Raw genomic sequence first — 18,603 nt, forward strand, 5'->3', positions numbered from 1 at the left:
TGCGTAAGGGTATTCCGCTAAAGGAATCCGGGGGTGTGGATTTTGTCTGAAGCCTGGGGAGGGGCTAGGGCCATACCACAACCCCAGTGGGAAACCTGGGAGGTGGGTCGAGTCGATCTGAATTAGCAGGGTTCTCCCTACTGGTAGTTTACCCTTCCAGACATCCTGCAAGGCAGGCAGGAATCAGATGTAGTCTGTTGGTGCCAATGCCTAAGCCAATACCACTCACATTCTGTAACCAATAAAGTTGTGGCTTAAATTTTGCCCATTAACATTAACCTAAATTCTGTGTCCTTGAGTCTTTATTCTCCTGGGGGTAGCTAGGGGGGTCTTGAAGCGCAACATTTCTATATTGTAACAGCTTTGGAAAGTAGCACAGTATAAAGATGGAGTATTTTCAAGTGTTTCAAATATTCTCTATTTTGGACACAATTTTGTTGCAACATTTTTTTCGGTGTGATTTATGGCCCTCTTTTCAGCCTACTTCCTAAGAGCTCCAATGGGCTATTGCTGTTTTAAAAACACCAAAGATACAAAATGTAGTCTGCTCAGACCATTTAGCAGAACTTTATCAGGGAGTTTGGATGCTGAGGAACTTGTTTGAGCTGTGAATTAATCCAGGAGATGTAGATCAGGCAAGTTTGTCTCATAATATGGATGCCTAGGATTCCTCCAGCATCTCTTCCTACATACAAAAGCATAAGGAGCATATAGAGAAGAAACTGTGTGTTTGGTGGGTGAGGGGACATCTCTACTATAATCTAAAACGTTAAATCTTCCAAATCTCATATGGAGTCTTAAGTTTAGGACTGAAACAGAGGAATACAAAGTGTCACCAATAGACTGAGACTTGGGTCACGTTTAATAATGTTCTTTACTTACAATTTCCTGTTGGACTTCATTTTTCGGCCCTTTCCTGCCTATCTAATTAGTCTAATTGATTTTCTTCTGTCTTCCTCCATGGCAGAGCTGTTACTTGTCTCTCTGATGGAGCTGTTAATAAATAGTGATGGGAGTCATTTGCTTTATGTTTCGAATGAATAATTAAACTCCCTGCCTTCAAAATATTTGTGCCTGCCTTAAAGAGAGATGATTCCTCAAAGCAATTCTTTTTTAAGTAGGTTTTCTGGGAATGGTATAAGAGAACTTTAGTATTTATTTATTTTTTTGGTGAGTTCCTGGAATTAACCGAACTGCTTTCTGGGAATAAAATAATTGTGAAGACACTTTGAGTCTCTAGACTGAGTGTCCTCTTATTTTTCTTTCCTGCCAAGAGTAGGTACATCATCAAAACTCAGGATATATGTTGCCACATATATTTATTATTTATGTATGTTATTACATTTGGAGCTCACCTTTCTTTCTTCCATCATGGAACCCAAGACATGGAGTTTGCAGGCAGTCACCTATCTAAGCAGTGACCAGAGCATTACCTGCTTAGCTTCACTCAAGGTGTTGGCCTGATGTGTCTTCAGCCCATACCCTGTCAAAATATGGCCTGTCAAAAAAGGAGATCAAATAACTTGAAATTGGAGAGATATACAAATACCTAGGTAAAGGTAAAGGTACCCCTGGCCATTAGGTCCAATCATGGACGACTCTGGGGTTGTGCACCCATCTCGCTCTATTGGCCAAGGGATCTGGCGTTTGTCTGCACAGTTTTTCCGGGTCATGTGGCCAGCATGACTAAGCCGCTTCTGGTGAAACCAGAGCATTGCACGGAAACACTGTTTACCTTCCCACCAGGTACCTATTTATCTACTTGCACTGGCATGCTTTCAAACTGCTAGGTGGGCAGGAGCTGGGACCAAACAGTGGAAGCTCACCCCATCGTAGGGATTCAAACCGCCTACCCCCTGATTGGCAAGCCCTAGGCTCTGTAGTTTAGACCACAGTACCACCTGCGTCTCTATACAAGTGCCTAACTTTGCCTATATTGTGCCCATCTCATTAAAAGAGTAGGATATTATAAACATACTTATTATATACAAGCCAATATGATTCCCCTCTTTACCTGAAAATCTTACAATAATATTTGTGTTCTTCTAAGGACCTTTTCCCAAGAAAAGATTAACGTCCACAAATTATATTGTAAAATATGAAATATCCAATGATTATATGCTGTGCATGCACAGATTGGGTGGCCAGTTGCATTATGCAAAAGACCACTTGTATAGTCATTTATATTGTTGCTCATGCATGGATACTAATCTTCTTTTAGGAAATTGCCAGTATAGAAAAAGCTTTATATTATAAGCATGTACTATGTGCAAAATAAAAGGTACAGTAATTCTCATTGCAAGGAAAGCACATTTCCTTTCAATATATATTTCTAATTTATCTCTATCTGGAACTGTATATGTTGACACAGTTGCTATAGCAGCATAGAAGAACCAAACCAGGGCCTTTGTGGCAACAGCTTCATATTGTAGCATCTGAACCAGTGTGAGCATTCATGTTACTTCCTAGAATGTATCTTTTTGCATCTGGTATTGTTTTGAATGTGTGCTTGTACAGAGGATCTCACAGAGAACAATTTGAATGCTCAGTATGCCATATAATCATAGAATTGTAGAGTTGGGGTCATCTAACCCTCTGCTTAAAAACCTCAATGGAAGGAGAGTTGTTAACTTCCCAAACAAGACTGTTCAACTGTTGAACAGCTCTTACTGTCAGAAAGTTCTTCCTGATGTTTAGTCAGAATCTCCTTTATTGTAACTTAAAGCCATGGTTGTCCTTTCTGTCACTCCTTCTGTTGCTGTCATTTATTTATTTTTGCTGGTTTTAGTCATTTATAGACCAACCTTGATTCCCCCAGTCAGTTTGCATAACAAAACTGCAAACTAAAAAGTAAATCACAAACAACATCAGACAATTAAGAACATAGAATTGAAGAGTTGAAAGGGACCCCAAAGCCCATCTAGTCAAACCCCCTGCAATGCAGGAATCTCAGCTAAACATCCACACATACAAAGTATAAGAGCCTGCAGATAATCAGTAATATAAAGCCTTATGGGGGGAAAACCCTTTCCAATAAAGAATAGGTTTGTCAGAGTTTTTGGAGAAGGGACTTCAGTATCTGCTGAGCCACCACCTCAAAGGCATAATCCGATTTGTTCTTCGCTTATATCACACCAAAGCTCAGAGGTTGAACAGTTATTGAACTATTTTGTTTTTGTAGACACAGCACCTGTGCAAAAACTATTTTGCTGCAGCAACAGCAACATGAGTAACACCGAGGAGGGTGGGATTGTTTAAACTGTTCCCCAGAAGGCTCTCTGGCCTGCACCAATAGCATCATCTTGTTAGAATTCTTTTCCCATGCTTGCAGTCATGGGATTGTTTTTATCACATGACGGTGTATGTTTTCACTCCACATTGTGGGAAGTAACAGAGACAGGATGTTTTAATTACTGTGTTTCCATGACGTAGGATTTTTGTCCTTTGTCCTTTCTCTTTGCTGTCTGATGCTGAAGAGGAAGGAGCTGAGTTAGAATGCTCCGAGTGTATTATATGTAAATAAAGTAGTTTAGCCAAAATGCTGCGCTACTGAGTCTGTTACGCTGACTGCCCATACAGTGGTACCTCGGGTTACATACGCTTCAGGTTACAGACTCCGCTAACCCAGAAATAGTGCTTCAGGTTAATAACTTTGCTTCAGGATGAGAACAGAAATCATGCTCCGGTAGCGTGGCGGCAGCAGGAGACCCCATTAACTAAAGTGGTGCTTCAGGTTAAGAACAGTTTCAGGTTAAGTACAGACCTCTGGAATGAATTACGTACTTAACCTGAGGTACCACTGTACTCTGCTGTTCCTGAAGTGTGCTGATGTCTCTGAGGCATTAGTCACTGTGATGTTTGGGCTGGAGAAGGCTTTTGAGTCTCTTGAACGACCGACCAGGAGGGAGAGAACATTCCAGTCGGGCATGTGTCTCTGTCAGATTCCTACTTGTGTGTTGGACCTCCTGACACATCTTGGATGCACTCAGCCTTTTTAAGATACAGTTCATATGGCCCATATTCAGCATGGTGCCTACTAGAAGGTAACATTATCCTGCAGCTGTAGTGCAGCTTCCCATTCATAGAAGCGGGTCCTGGGCATAGATGTCAACTTACAGATTTGAAAATAAGGGACCAGCTTCCTTGAAAATAAGGGATCAGCAGCCAAAATAAGGGATCAAAAATTACTTTGATAAAATACATATTGTGTTGCATGCTAATGGCTTTAGATACCTATTAGGTCCATAAATTGCCATATAGCATATATTCAACACAAAAAAACAGCAACAATTTGTTGTTGACAATGCACAGCTGGACATAGAAAGGGCCCCATTACCTTCAGTAGCTTATTTAAGGGACATCATCAATAAGGGACAGCAGCGGGACATGGTGCTGGGATAAGGGACTGTCCTGCCAAATAAGGGACACTTGACAGCTATGGTCCTGGGCAAGTTACTTCACCTGACTGCTGCTTGGGAGGACTTTCCAAAGAAATCCTGTTGGGATTTCTGCTCGACTGTGCTAAAAGTGACATGTAAAGTTCGTTTGGAGGTTGCTCCTCTGGCAAAATCGATAAAGAATTTAGAGGGAAGCCTGCAGCATTTTGAGACGACCAGTGTAATGCCTCAGGCCTGGACATCAGGCATGGCTGCTCACCAGGAACCTAAAAAAAAAATCATGTTGCTTTTATGTGGGACTGCAAAAGGGAGAGAGAATTATCAAGTGCTCATCAGGGCACAGTACATGTGGAAAAGGTTATTCCTAGGTTTAGAGGAAGGTGCAGAGGTTATGCAAGCTGGGCTTGAACTCCAATGACAAAAATGTGCAGCTTCCACAATTATAATTTGCTCAAGTTATTTTCTTCTCATTACATCCATTCCCCACAACTTCTCATTGTTCAACTGTCTGGCTGACTTTGAAGCTAATTCTTTGCCTCAATTCCTGGGGAGGTGATCCATTCTAGAAATCTGTGTGCCATTCAGGACTTCTGAAAATCTCTGCTTCCAAAGAAATCCATTATTAAAAGCTGTAGGGAGAAAGAATGCTAGTTTTGCGGGGGATGTGTGTTATATTAAAGACCCATCCTTCTCTATTAATAAAGTTCCTCATTTTTAATTTCACTCATGATTCCCTTCTGCCTTTTCAGACCGTCATTATCTGCTTAGTAAGGAGATTGTTAAAGAGCACATCAATGTCATTCTCAAAATCAAGAGCCTTTTCATGCAACCACTTCTTTCTCTTCTTAACAGCAGGAAGTGCGAGCCACTTATTCTTTTTCGCACTCCGAAAACACCACTTTATGAAGTTTCCTTCCTTTTAAGACAGAATATATGGATCAGAAAGTTGGTTGCAATCCTTTCAGGGATACTTTGCAGGATTTACGCAGCCTTGACAAATCAGTCAAAAGTTAACATTAAAAACATTGTCTAGCTTATGTCAAATGAGATCAAGAACTTGACTTCATTCATTCCTAACCTGCTCAATCCCTATGGATCCTGGCAGGTTGTATCTAAACCTACAGGCTGGGAATTCTGAGGAGAGTGTGCCCATTCTTGGACAATAGTGTATAAAAATATAAGAAGTATCTTATTAGATCAGATTGAATGTAAATCTAGTCTGGTTGCCTACCTGCTCCTTTACCATAGGTCAGAGATAGATCCCATTGTCTGCATGAAAGAGGTCCTAGATTCAGTCCTTGCTAATAATAATAATAATAATAATAATAATAATAATAATAATACATAAATGCATAAATAATTTTATTAATTGTACCCCACCCATCTGACTTGGTTGGATACAATTTGTGCCTGGCAGTTTGGTGAGCCATTGCCAATTAGTGTAGTGTAGTGTAGTATAGCATAGTATAGCGTAGTATAGTATAGTATAGTATAGTATAGTATAGTATAGTATAGTATAGTATAGTATGTGGGGCTTGCTGTCAGTGCCATTCAGTGAATGGGCTACTTTGTCAATTTACAATAGCATAATTGGCACAATTAAAACAGCAAAGTAAAAGCTTCCATTCCAGTGTTTAAAAATATAGCATCCTCTCAGTAGTGTTTTAAAGTGTGAACCATTAAAATGCTCCCCAAATCCCCATTAATCCAAGTGGAAAAGAATTGCACTCAAATGCATACTGCTTCTCCTGATGGCAATTCTAATTTGCATTTCTTCTTCTTCAGTTTAACTTTAAAATATTCACTGTTGCACATAGCAAAAATACTTTGTGGTAAATATTAAAACGTGTGTTTTCTTAGTGGATTGTTGAAAGCCTTGACAGGAGTTTTGGCACAATCCATCACGTTTCTGGGTATTTTGTTCATTTAAACTTTCTTGAGGCAGCCCTGCAAGCACCGTTAAAAGTATAGGAGTTTATTTTGCATTCAGTGGGTTTACACTTATTATCAGGACTGTTTGTAGGTATGCTGTGATACTGCATAGTTCCCTAAAATCAGCTACCTCAATGTTTATTATTTTATTTTTAAAAAACAGCAATTTTCTAGTGCTTAATGGTTATGCCAAGTATGTTTGCATGTATATGGGAAATGCCTTCAATGAATGAGATGTCCAGTGGAGGTGTTTTTTAATGCCCTACATAATAGCTCTTTGCCTCACCCATGTAATTTTGCAAAAGTAGAATAGAAAATGCCAAGTGACTGCATACAATTGCAGAATGTACTGAGCTGGAAGCCATACAAATTTACTAAAATTGCCTAAAGTACATTATATATTTCGGATGTAGAGTTTTTAGATGGTCTGGGTACAGACTTTTTAACAGCTCTACCTATTGTTAATCACCATTAAAAATGGCTCATGTTGTAAGCCAAATCCTCTGCTCTTGCAGTGGAAGCAGGCAGAGCTGAGAAGGTTCGGGCAGAAGAGCCTGTTGAAGACAAATTCTTATTTGGAGCCAGTGAGGTGTAGTGGTTAAGAGCAATAGACTCGTAATCTGGGGAACCGGGTTCGCTTCCCCGCTCCTCCACATGCAGCTGCTGGGTAATCTTGGGGTAGTCACACTTCTTTGAAGTCTCTCAGCCCCACTCACCTCACAGAGTGATTGTTGTGGGGGAGGAATGGAATGGAGAATGTTAGCCGCTTTGAGACTCCTTTGGGTAGTGATAAAACAGGATATCAAATCCAAACTCCTCCTCTTCTTGGAATAAGAAGTTTAGTACTAGATGTCCTGAAGCTGAGATCTCATTCACTCTGAATAAAGATGGAGGACCTCCTTCCTGGGTTGGGGCAGGGTGGACATGCCCTAAGAGGTGATTCATATCCCCCAGAGGCCTCTTGTACTTTCTGTAAGTGATGTAAAGCAAGCCGAGGAGCTGTCAAGCTATGGGTCTTGACAGTCTTATTGAACTTGCAGGCAAGAGCTTGTGCCACAGCATCAGTTAATGTGGCATCTAGTACAAGTCCACAAATGATGACATCACACATATAATTCCCCGCCCCCACTAATTGCTAATCTGGTGGTCTAATAAGTATCAGCACACACACTGCAGAATCCTGGACAGTGCACTAACACTCATGGGATCCCACTCAAGGACTGATCCTGCTTAGTAGCAACCCAATGGACCAAGAAGTAAAACTTACAAACATTCAGCAAAAACTACAGGTTCCTGAATGTAACTGCAACATGTAACTGCAACATGCAAATCTTGATGGAAATGAAAAACTGAAAAGATACAAAATGAGATTATGAATGATGAAGAATCTACACCGAAAATGGAAAATAGAGAATTGAATAGATCAGAATTAATACAAAGTCAGGTATAATATGTTTAAATGATTAGTAATTGGCTTGGGAGCCACCCAGATTGGCTGGGGAAACCCAGCCAGATGGGCGGGGTATTAATAATAATAATAATAATAATAATAATAATAATAATAGGATTTGCATGTGGCTAAACAAATGTCAAGCATTGACAAAGCAGTCACATAACTCTTATCTCCCTCCAGCCCATCTAGTTGTGAAATGAGTTCCTAGCAAATTAGAGCAATAAAAATTCACAGTTACCAAATGTAGAGCAGCAGACGAGATCCTGTAGTACTCCTTAATATATGCAAAATGAACAAAACGAGGCAGATAGTAGTAGGAAAGGAAAAGCCCAACCACCTACCTAGGAAGAAGAACTACCCATTTCTATAAATCAGCAATTGGGGGGGTTGGACATTTCCATTAATTTCCCCCATCAATTTTCTTATTATATTGGTGGACCCACATAAACACAGACTGTGAATTACAATAATCCACCCATGAGGGGAGAAAATGAATGATGCAGACCTTGTTGTAGACATGGTTTTACACGCAGGGATGGCTGACACACTTCCAGCCTCAGTTTGCCAAAACATTTCATGCTTCCACTTTGTTTAGATCACATGGCTGCTACTCTACCATCCTAATCAGATTTCCAAGATCTTCTCTGTGAGCTTCTATGGAAAGCACTCAGGTTCAAGCAACTTCCATAGGAAGGACACAAACATGGCATAGTGTCTATTTCAATCCATCACGGCAACTCTGTTATGTGCATAAAACATACCATAGCTTCTTGGTGTGATGTAGGCCTAGCAGAGTCCAGATTAAAACTAAGATTTCAAAACAAACTCTCACTGGAGAGCCAGTGTGGTGTAGTGGTTAAGAGCAGTAGTCTCGTAATCTGGGGAACCGGGTTCACATCTCTGCTCCTCCAAATGCAGCTGCTGGGTGACCTTGGGGTAGTCACACTTCTTTGAAGTCTCTCAGCCCCACTCACCTCACAGAGTGTTTGTTGTGGGGGAGGAAGGGAAAGGAGAATGTTAGCTGCTTTGAGACTCCTTTGGGTAGTGATAAAGCGGGATATCAAATCCAAACTCCTCTTCTTCTTCAACAACTGTGCTGTTTTGCCAGTACAGTGTTGTGCTAGCAACTGGAGGTCCCAGACCAAATTCAGCCTCATAGAGGAATGGGCTTTGTGACAACCAATAAACAAAGAAGCTTGCAGATGAATGATGTGTGGAACAATTGGACTTGGCGGCAGGACAGTTGGCGGAATGGGAATTAGTCCAGTTCTTCCCAATTCCTTCTTAAAGTGGTCCTGATGGAATTGGTCGCTGAAGAAGACCACCAGAAACTACCAAAAAAAACCCCACTGGTGCTACCTCCATGTACATCTCTTTAAAATCATTTGCATTAGAGCTGTGAAAGTGTATTTCTGTAGTGTGAGTGCCCTCCTTTTTGTTAGCTTGTTTATATACTGCAATGGTTTAAAGACACTAACCTGGAGCCAAGTTCAACAAGGCACTTGTAAAATATAGTGCTGAAAAAGCTTGATTATATTTGTGATGTTTATTTTATTTTGTATGTTGTATTATGGCGAATAGCTACCTTCAAACTAAGATTTGAAACTCTGTGAGGCTGGGTGTGGTAATAATGACATTTGAAGGGCTGACTACCAGATTTAAATTAAGATTTTTATTGATTTGTGCTTAATGCTGTTCTATTTTTTTTTACAGCATTTGTTTTAATCTGTCTTCCCCATCATTGCTCTATTTTGTGATGATGTGAGAGTTTAAGCCTAAATTTGAATGGATTGTGCTTAAACCAGTTCATGGGGGGGGGGGAATGATTTAAATGCAATAGAACAATTACAATAACGCATAATAAAACTCTAACACAATGCAGTTTAGCATTGGCCATTCAACAACAGACAATTCACTTAAAATGTATCAAAAGTTTTAAATGAGCATAAAACATACCAATAGGTCAATTATCAATACAGTACAGTGGTACCTCGGGTTAAGTACTTAATTCGTTCCGGAGGTCCGTACTTAACCTGAAACTGTTCTTAACCTGAAGCACCACTGTAGGTAATGGGGCCTCCTGCTGCTGCCGTGCCACCGGAGCACAATTTCTGTTCTCATCCTGAAGCAAAGTTCTTAACCTGAAGCACTGTTTCTGGGTTAGCGGAGTCTGTAACCTGAAGTGTATGTAACCTGAAGCGTATGTAACCCGAGGTACCACTGTATCCAATATTAATATCATCAACAGTATGCTCACTTGAAGCAATCCAGTTCCTATTAAGAGACCTAATAATATGATAGCTCACGCACATTGGGCTGGCAGCAAAAGGTTAAAATTAACAGAATTACCTTAAGCAGAAGCCTCCATTAGGTGTACTATTACTACATATAAACTACATACAAAGTCCTTCTTAGCGGTCAGTCCCTTAGAAGTGCTCATCGAGTTTCCTTTAGTGTTCACCTTAGATCCCTTGCAACAGATCATATGAACAATGTTCTATTTCACTTTTAAAATTTGGAAGTTTGACTCTTAAAGTTTGGAAGTTTGATAGGGTTTTTTTTGGGGGGGGAGGGTGTCAGATGGATGCCTTCTGTGATTGGGTAGAAGTGCTTGATGTCTGATTTTGCACATTTCATACAGCTTGAATCTGAAACTTTTTTTCTGTGCAGCTTTGTATCTGAAACTTGTTTTCTGTGTGGTTGAAGTGAGGTATGTATGCACAGATGAAAGAGGCATATTTTCTCCCTGAAAATCTGCTAATATAATTCATAGATAATGGATTCAAAAATGGAAATGTGGCTATTGGGCTGTAATAAGAAAACATTATGGTTTAAAATAATCTGCAGTCTCTTTAATATTTTGCTTTTTAGTTAGTTAAAGGGACTATAGGCATAAGATCCACACACAATATACTTATTTATTTTTAATTATATTCCCCCTCCATTACATACACATTCAAAACTAAAAGGAACAGAGTAGCCCACCCCCCCCCAAAAAATGAAGGGGGAATCTGTAGATTTCTAGAATGCAAACTCATGATTTTTATGCAATTATCTCGCAACTTGATTCCATGCACTATTTATTGTTTTGTTGACAATATTCACTGCCTGCATAAAAGAAGATTAAAGTTGTATTGTGTTGACGACTCCTTTAAACCAAAAGAGAGGGAAGGAGGGAGGGAGGCAGAGAAAAAAACAGCCTTATGTGGGTAGTCAGATGTTTGGAGATTTCATATAGCTCTGTCTTTTTTTTTTTTTTTTTGTCTTTTTTTACTCCTTAGAGTGTTAAGGGAGTGTTGCCTGTTCAACGTTGATCCATTTGAGAATTTAACAGTGCACCAAAAGGATGGCAAGTCATGCATACAAATTTGCATTCTCAGCAGACATTTGCCTTTTTTATTTTATTAAACTGCCTCATTAAACATTAAAGATTTGTCTGCAGAGACGCAGATTGAAGTCTTTCCTTTTCAGCTTCTCATTGGCATATATCTTGCAAAATTCCAACGCTAAAGCAGTGGTGAGAAAGAACTAGCATAAAGCTATGGGTGTTTTCAACATCAACATAATCTGAAAGAAATAGGTAGGAATGGACAAACCAATCTATTTCTGCTCCACGTCACATTTCATATATTAACCCTCAATTATGTTCTGTCCTATTTCTGAATTAATCTGCAGTTAAGAAGAGAAATAGGCACACCATTTTGCATTTAAATATGCATGTGGACATGTATACTTTCTCAAAATATACATTAGAACATTGGGGAACCGCAAAAGCTGGTGGGTGACAAAAGTCCAACATGCACATTAGTCTAGGTCAGGGGTCAGCAAACGTTTTCAGCAGGGGGCCGGTCCACTGTCCCTCAGACCTTGTGGGGGGCCGGACTATATTTTTTGGGGGGAAAGATGAACAAATTCCTATGCCCCACAAACAACCAGAGATGCATTTTAAATAAAAGCACACATTCTACTCATGTAAAAACACCAGACAGGCCCCACAAATAACCCAGAGATACATTTTAAATAAAATGACATATTCTATTCATGTAAAAACACACTGATTCCCAGACTGCCCGTGGGCTGGATTTAGATGGCAATTGGGCCGGATCTGGGCCCCGGGCCTTAGTTTGCCTACCCATGGTCTAGGAGGAACAGATCAGGTCAGTTCTTATTGGAATTTATGAAAATTGCATTACGCAAGCAACCCTAGAAATTGACTAGGGCAGGAGGAAAACATGGGACTGATTTTAAATTTGTTTCATGGAATACTGTTCTTTTTTGCGGAGAACACAGTATCAAGGCTTCCACCATGCTGGGTGCCTAGCAGTCCGCAAAGCTACTACACAACAATCACTGGCCTCCACGCTTCCCATTGAGGCATGAAGAGGACCAGCCTCTGTGTGCTGTATCTAGTCCTTCCTAGAATAAGAGAGACAACAAGCATTATGGGGAATGTCGTATGTACCATTTGCCGCCTCTTGAAAGGAGACTGGTAACTGTGAAGCTACTTAGATGTGGCACAAGATAGAAGGAGAGACTAGGACAGGCTTTCTCCTCCGTGTTCATTATTCTTGAATACTGCTTTACCCTCCCATATACAGAGCTTCCACACCCTGTATTTTGCTAACAGAGTGAATTATTGCCAGGTCTTATGTTTTAAGCCCCAGATCAACCTTGAAATACATTGGTACATGCTCCCCACTCCCCCAGGTGAACATTTGCAGAGCAACTCCTGCACAGGTTTGGTTTCATCTGAAGGAGATCACTGGAGATTAAATGTGTTCATGTAATAAATTGGGCATAGCTGGAGAAAGATAGCATAGCACTCCTGAAAGGAGAATATCCACTGTCTCAGCAGAGCTCAGAGAGAGATGCCAGAAAGTGCTTTCCTGAGTGCAAAACTAGCTTTCTTTCTTTCTTTCTTTCTTTCTTTCTTTCTTTCTTTCTTTCTTTCTTTCTTTCTTTCTTTCTTTCTTTCTTGGTCGCTGCTCCAAAATGCTCCTGATCTTCTTGCTCGCACAAAGTATATTCAACCATCACTTTTCATATTATTCTTTCCCACATCTCCTCTTGCCTCCTTGAGGTGTCTCAAGCTATTGTGCACTATTTATTTATAATTTTATTAACAATAGATGTGGCCGACAACACTGCCACTGATTGTGAATCTTAAGCACCCATTCTGGGCTCATTAACCACTTTCTGTACAAACTGAGACTCTTACACAGGAATAATATCACCATGCCAAAATCAGTTAGTAGTAAAGAGCAGTAAATAGCTGTTGTTGTTGTTGTTGTTGTTGTTGTTTAGTCGTTTAGTTGTGTCCGACTCTTCGTGACCCCATGGACCTGAGCACGCCAGGCACTCCTGTCTTCCACTGCCTCCTGCAGTTTGCTCAAACTCATGTTCGTAGCTTCGAGAACACTGTCCAACCATCTCGTCCTCTGTCGTCCCCTTCTCCTTGTGCCCTCCACCTTTCCCAACATCAGGGTCTTTTCCAGGGAGTCTTCTCATACTTCTTTTAATCCCAGTCAATCCACACATACCTTGCCATGGACAAAGTTTGCTTGCATTTCATGTTTAGCTCCAAAACAGTCCTGAGCCCTCTGATGGAGCCTTCAGCCTTTGGCCTCTCTTTTCTAAGAATTAAGTATGGAGTTCATATTACCCAATCTTCAGTTTCTAAAAAGCACATAGGGGATTAATTTGGAGTGTTAATTGTACACTGAATAATTTAAGCCTCTGTGCATACAGGGAGAAAAGAACTGATTTTAAAAGATGTACCACAAGGCTACCAAATATTAGAGATGTGTGAAATCTTTCAGAGGATTTCAGGGGGAATTTCAAGATGCATTTGGGCAGTTGTGTTCCGTCCCTACTATCCCTGCCATGCGACTCAAAATTCCGCTTCCTTAGAAGGGCTAAGAAACTGCCCAGTGACAATATGTTCAGGAAAGCAGAGGAGCTGATGTTCAGCAAGGGATTCCACACTTACTTCAACCTACTGCTCCCAAGTAAAAGGTACTTAGAGCTGTAATGATTTTACAAGAGGGATGAGTTTATGTTGTTGTCTTGTTGGGTTGTAAAGCCATACCTTGGTTTCCGAACAGTTTAGTTCTTGAACGTTTTGGCTCCCGAACACCACAAATTTGGAAGTGACTGTTCCGGTTTGCGGACTATTTTTGGAAGCCGAACGTCCGACGGGGCTTCCGATTGGCTTCAGGAGCTTCCTGCAGCCAATCAGAAGCCACGCTTTGGTTTCCGAAAGTTTTGGAAGTCGAACGGAGTTCTGGAATGGTTTCCGTTTGACTTCCAAGGTACGATTGTATATGTAAGGAAGGGGAACCATACTGGGGTAAAGGCATCCTCTTTTGTTTGTCCCTGTGTTAGTTTCAATTTGTTGGTTAGGTTTTCTAGTAGGGCTGTTTCCCATACACTGGTCCACTTTTACTCCTGACAGGTCTCTCCAGTGTCTAGTTCAGATGCTCCTGGCTGCTGAGATCAGGCGCCTTATGAGTTCTTTGTAGTGTGAGTGTGTGTTGTTGTCTTGGAATATATTCAATAGGGCCAGTTCTACACATACACTAAGCAAAAGAATGAAAAATTACTACCCCATTCTTTCTCCCCACCCCTCTCTCCCCCACAACCTCACAATGTCTATGACAGCAGTGTCTCACATTGAATGTAACTATGAATTGAAAGCAGAGACGTTGTATGTAGCCTTGTTAATTATGAAAATTCTTTAATGAACACACACATACAACAAGGATGAGGAACCCGTGGGCTTTCAGATTTTGGATCACAACTCACATATTCCTGACCATTGCCCATGCAAGCTGACAGTGGTGTGAGTTCAACAACTTCTGGAGGGTCACAGATTCCTTATCCTGCTTTTTAATGCAATGACCGATCTCGGCTACATATTAAAATCTTGGATTTTTCTGATCAGCACTCACTTGCTTCTTTTGAGACATCTAAAAATAGCTTCTCCGTGTGAACCAGACCAGGTCAACTGCAAAGCAGGTAAAACTTTTGTTACCATCTTCCTGCTTTGCTTTGTTATATTTCTCCCGTGAAGGGAGAAGAGAGATCCCAGACTATCCCTGAAGGACACTGGACTCAACCACCACTGATTTGCAACTGTTGGCCTTGACACCAAACTTACTGGTGGGGTGGGGAGTTAAAGGGGGGAAATGGTTGGTTCAATGTGAATGATTTTTGGATCAGAGGGAGGTTGAGGTTTTGTTCACTTTTGTTTATGTTTTTAACTATTGGGTCAGAGTATTGCTTTATTATTTGAGTCTTTTAATGGATGTTAAGTTATATGAAATATTAATGTATCATATGATTTCCCCAACTCCCTCCCCCCATGGTAATATGTCTTCTTCTTTGGCGATCACTCATAGCAGAGTAAGATTGTCTTCCATAAACACGGTTTTAACAATGAGTGCGTAAGTGACTGTGGAGGCCAATTCTGGATCCACATGTCCTTCCACAGTGGGGACATTGGTTTCCGGGCCGGAGCTGATCACGGTGTGGATCTGCCAAGCGTGCCTTCCTCCTAGCACATTTCTCCCTTGCATCCTGAGTTCAAGTGTCTTCAAAGCCCATAACACCTTTGGTAAAGGCTGTTCGCAGGCCAGTGTTTCCCAGTAGTCAGTGTTTATATTACATTTTCTCTCTCTCTCTTTCTCTCTCTGTGTGTGATACACACACAGAGATAGTTGCACACACACACACACACACACACACACACACACACTGCATTTTCTGGGGGTATGCAGGGGGTTTGCATACCCCTAAACATTTTGTGAATCTAATGGGAAAAGAAACAAACAAAAAAAAATTTTTAAGTTTCTTCTCTAGCTTGGTGAATTGTCAGTTCCATTGCTACCCCCAATGGCGGCCTCATTTCCTGTCACAGTGTTTCCTGAGTCTCAGATGGAAGTGAGTGTTTAATGTAGTAATGAAGTAGGAGTTGGAATCTATCATGGTGATTGGTCAGTTTGATTGTTACCACCTCCGATGGTGGCTTCATTTCCTTTCCCAGTGATTTTCTTGAATCAAAATGAGAGTACCCCTAAACATTTTAGGGGGGAAAGGACTGCATGTGTGTGTGTGTGTGTGTGTGTGAGAGAGAGAGAGAGAGAGAGAGAGAGAGAGAGAGAGAGAGAACACACAGAGAGACATACATACAGTATATATATGCTGTAAGTTGCTTGGAGACTTTTGGGTAACAAGTGACTAATAAGTCTGATAAATGAAATGTAATTACCTCTCCAGACAATGAGATGTTTCTAATCTGTCCTAAATACACTTTCTCTGAAGTAGCTTCTCTTGATTTTGATGGAATTAACTTTCATTTAAACACTCTTAAGATTACAGCCTCACTTTAATTTCCGGTTTATGAGTCAGGTGTCATTTGTATGTGAAAAGCGTCCTTTCTTTGAGTAACTACAGGGAGCTAACTGTGGGCGGCAGGACGTATGCAAGTTTTTTAGCTTCTCTAAAGTACCTTTTCTAGAGCTTCTGTATGGAAACAATTGTGTGTGTTTCAGTATTAATGCATGTATCTTACAATAAGCACAACCCACCCATATCAGCTGGGATCCTTCTAGTCATGGTACAAAGTTACAGCCCATAACATGAATACTAAGTTCCAAGGGATACCACTTTCAAAGCCCTACAGAGCATAGATGCCAATGAGAAGCCTATGCCTGGTTTGCAATATCAATCTTCTACAGAAGTCCACTAAGTTGAGCTCCTGAGCACTTTATTATCAAGAAAGCCAGTAGTCTAACAAGAGAGAGTTATTGGGCAGGATGTAGTTGTCTTTAGGGACGCGGGTGGCACTGTGGTCTAAACCACTGAGCCTAGGGCTTGCCGATGGTGGTTGGTGGTTCGAATCCCTGCGACGGGGTGAGCTCCCGTTGCTTGGTCCCAGCTCCTGCCAACCTGGCAGTTCGAAAGCACGCCAGTGCAAGTAGATAAATAGGTGCCACTCTGGTGGGAAGATAAACGGCATTTCCGTGCACTGCTCTGGTTTCGCCAGAAACGGCTTAGTCATGCTGGCCACATGACCCCAGAGTTGTTCATGACTGGACTTAAATGTCAGGGGTCCTTTACCCTTAGTTGTCTTGAGGAAAATGTTAGAAAGGGCGCTGCTAAAAAGCAGATATTGCATATTCATTGAAATGTTGATATATGTCAGCTAAATTATGTTTTCTTGGATATCATAGGTACCTCAGTCCTTCAGGTGACAGCTACAGATGCTGATGACCCCACCTATGGAAACAGCGCTCGGGTCGTGTACAGTATTCTTCAGGGACAGCCATATTTCTCTGTTGACCCTAAAACAGGTTAGTACACCCATTCCACTGTGAGTGACATATCTACAGGCATATTTTAGGAGGTTCTCTCCTCCCCATATTCAGTTAAAAGGCATAAACAATATGTACTGTTACGTTATTATCACTATTAATACAAATATACCATGCCCGTCTGAAAAACTACAGAAAGGTGGCTTACACAAAATGGATACAATACAAAAAAGATTTCAGACTTCAGCTTAAAAACAATCTAAGAAGAAAAATCGAAAGCAGTTAAAAAGAAAGTCGTCAAACAAATGCCACGGAAAGTCTCAATGCATGACATGAGCACAATAGCACTATAGGCAGTTGCAGTTACTGTAACTTACTGTTATTTGTTAGTGTGGCTATTGCATTAAGTAGCTTTTTCATGGTCATTAATGGTGCTACTGTTTTAAGAAAACAGTACTTACTCTGGTTCCTATCCCTGCATGAATAACTAGAGGCAATTCTCCTTCCCGCATTTTCCTCGGATGACCCACAGGCAAGGGCAGAGGAAGGGGGTGCGGTGGCTGCGGTCTACCCTGGGTGTCACTGGGGGGGGGGGGTGACACAATGCCAGGTGGCACTCACTGCGGGTCCTGCAGCATGCCAGAGCCACCATGTCTCTCCTGCGATAGACACGGTGGCTTGGGTGTGTACAGGCTCCACGCTGCCCAAATGGTCTGGCTGCTGCCTCCCCCCAGCTGTAGGGCAGCTGAGTGGGGGGAGGAAGGCAGACTCCAGAGGCCCCACTGTGCACCACCCCACGCGCTCAAGTGGCTTCCTCCACCACTGCCCACAGCTTTGTTTAGAAAACCTCTTCCCTCTTTTTGATGTTCACTTTCCCTCAGACAGCGTCCAGGCATTTCTGATTTCACCAGACATGTTCAATCTGGCCAAGAACTCATTGTTTCCTCCTGTCAACTGACACCTGCTGTCTCATTGGCCTTCACTTCTCCCCTTCCTCCTGAAATGCTGCTGGAGTCTTCAACATCTATCTCATAGATCTTCTATGACTTCAGCTTCCAGGTTGACTCAACATCTCCAGATTCTCTCTCTAGGTTCTTCTCAAATCCCTCACTAAATCTCTTCATGGTCCACCAAGGACTGCACCAAACAGTGCTGTGTCTGGCCTTATATTCCCTTCAGGCCAATCAACTGCTTTCTGATGGACCAATAAGTTTGAATGGAATATTCATTAAATGACCAATCATAAAGTGACCCTTTCTGCATGTACATAAATGGAGAAGTATCACAGCTACATTGATATCTCCTTAGCAACAGAGAGCAACTGTGACCATTGAACTGCCACTTGGCATACTGTTGGAGAACTCCTGTATTATCTATGTCTTCCTGGCTCTAGCCTGGAGTGAAAGAAAAGGCTTTTCTTATTCAGTTAACGATTTGCCTCTGCCTCTCAGATAGTGTTTACATCACAACAAAGTTCTTATGTTTAAAATTTGCCTCATAAAAAACA

The 18,603-nt window shown here is 41.3% G+C and overlaps 1 protein-coding gene across 6 annotated transcripts in view; it reads left to right on the top strand.

Annotated features, from left to right (window-relative positions):
* The window catches only part of CDH18 (cadherin 18), a 605,089-nt gene that overhangs the window by 481,249 nt on the left and 105,237 nt on the right, over positions 1-18,603 (top strand). For all 6 annotated transcript variants that reach the window (XM_083747250.1, XM_083747246.1, XM_083747247.1 and 3 more), the window contains one exon: positions 17,016-17,135. In XM_083747250.1, coding sequence (XP_083603376.1) covers positions 17,016-17,135 — 120 coding nt within the window. The remainder of the gene's footprint in view (positions 1-17,015; positions 17,136-18,603) is intronic.

This window comes from Podarcis gaigeae (assembly GCF_964106915.1).
Source record: "Podarcis gaigeae genome assembly, chromosome: 7".
NCBI classification, from domain to species: domain Eukaryota; kingdom Metazoa; phylum Chordata; class Lepidosauria; order Squamata; family Lacertidae; genus Podarcis; species Podarcis gaigeae.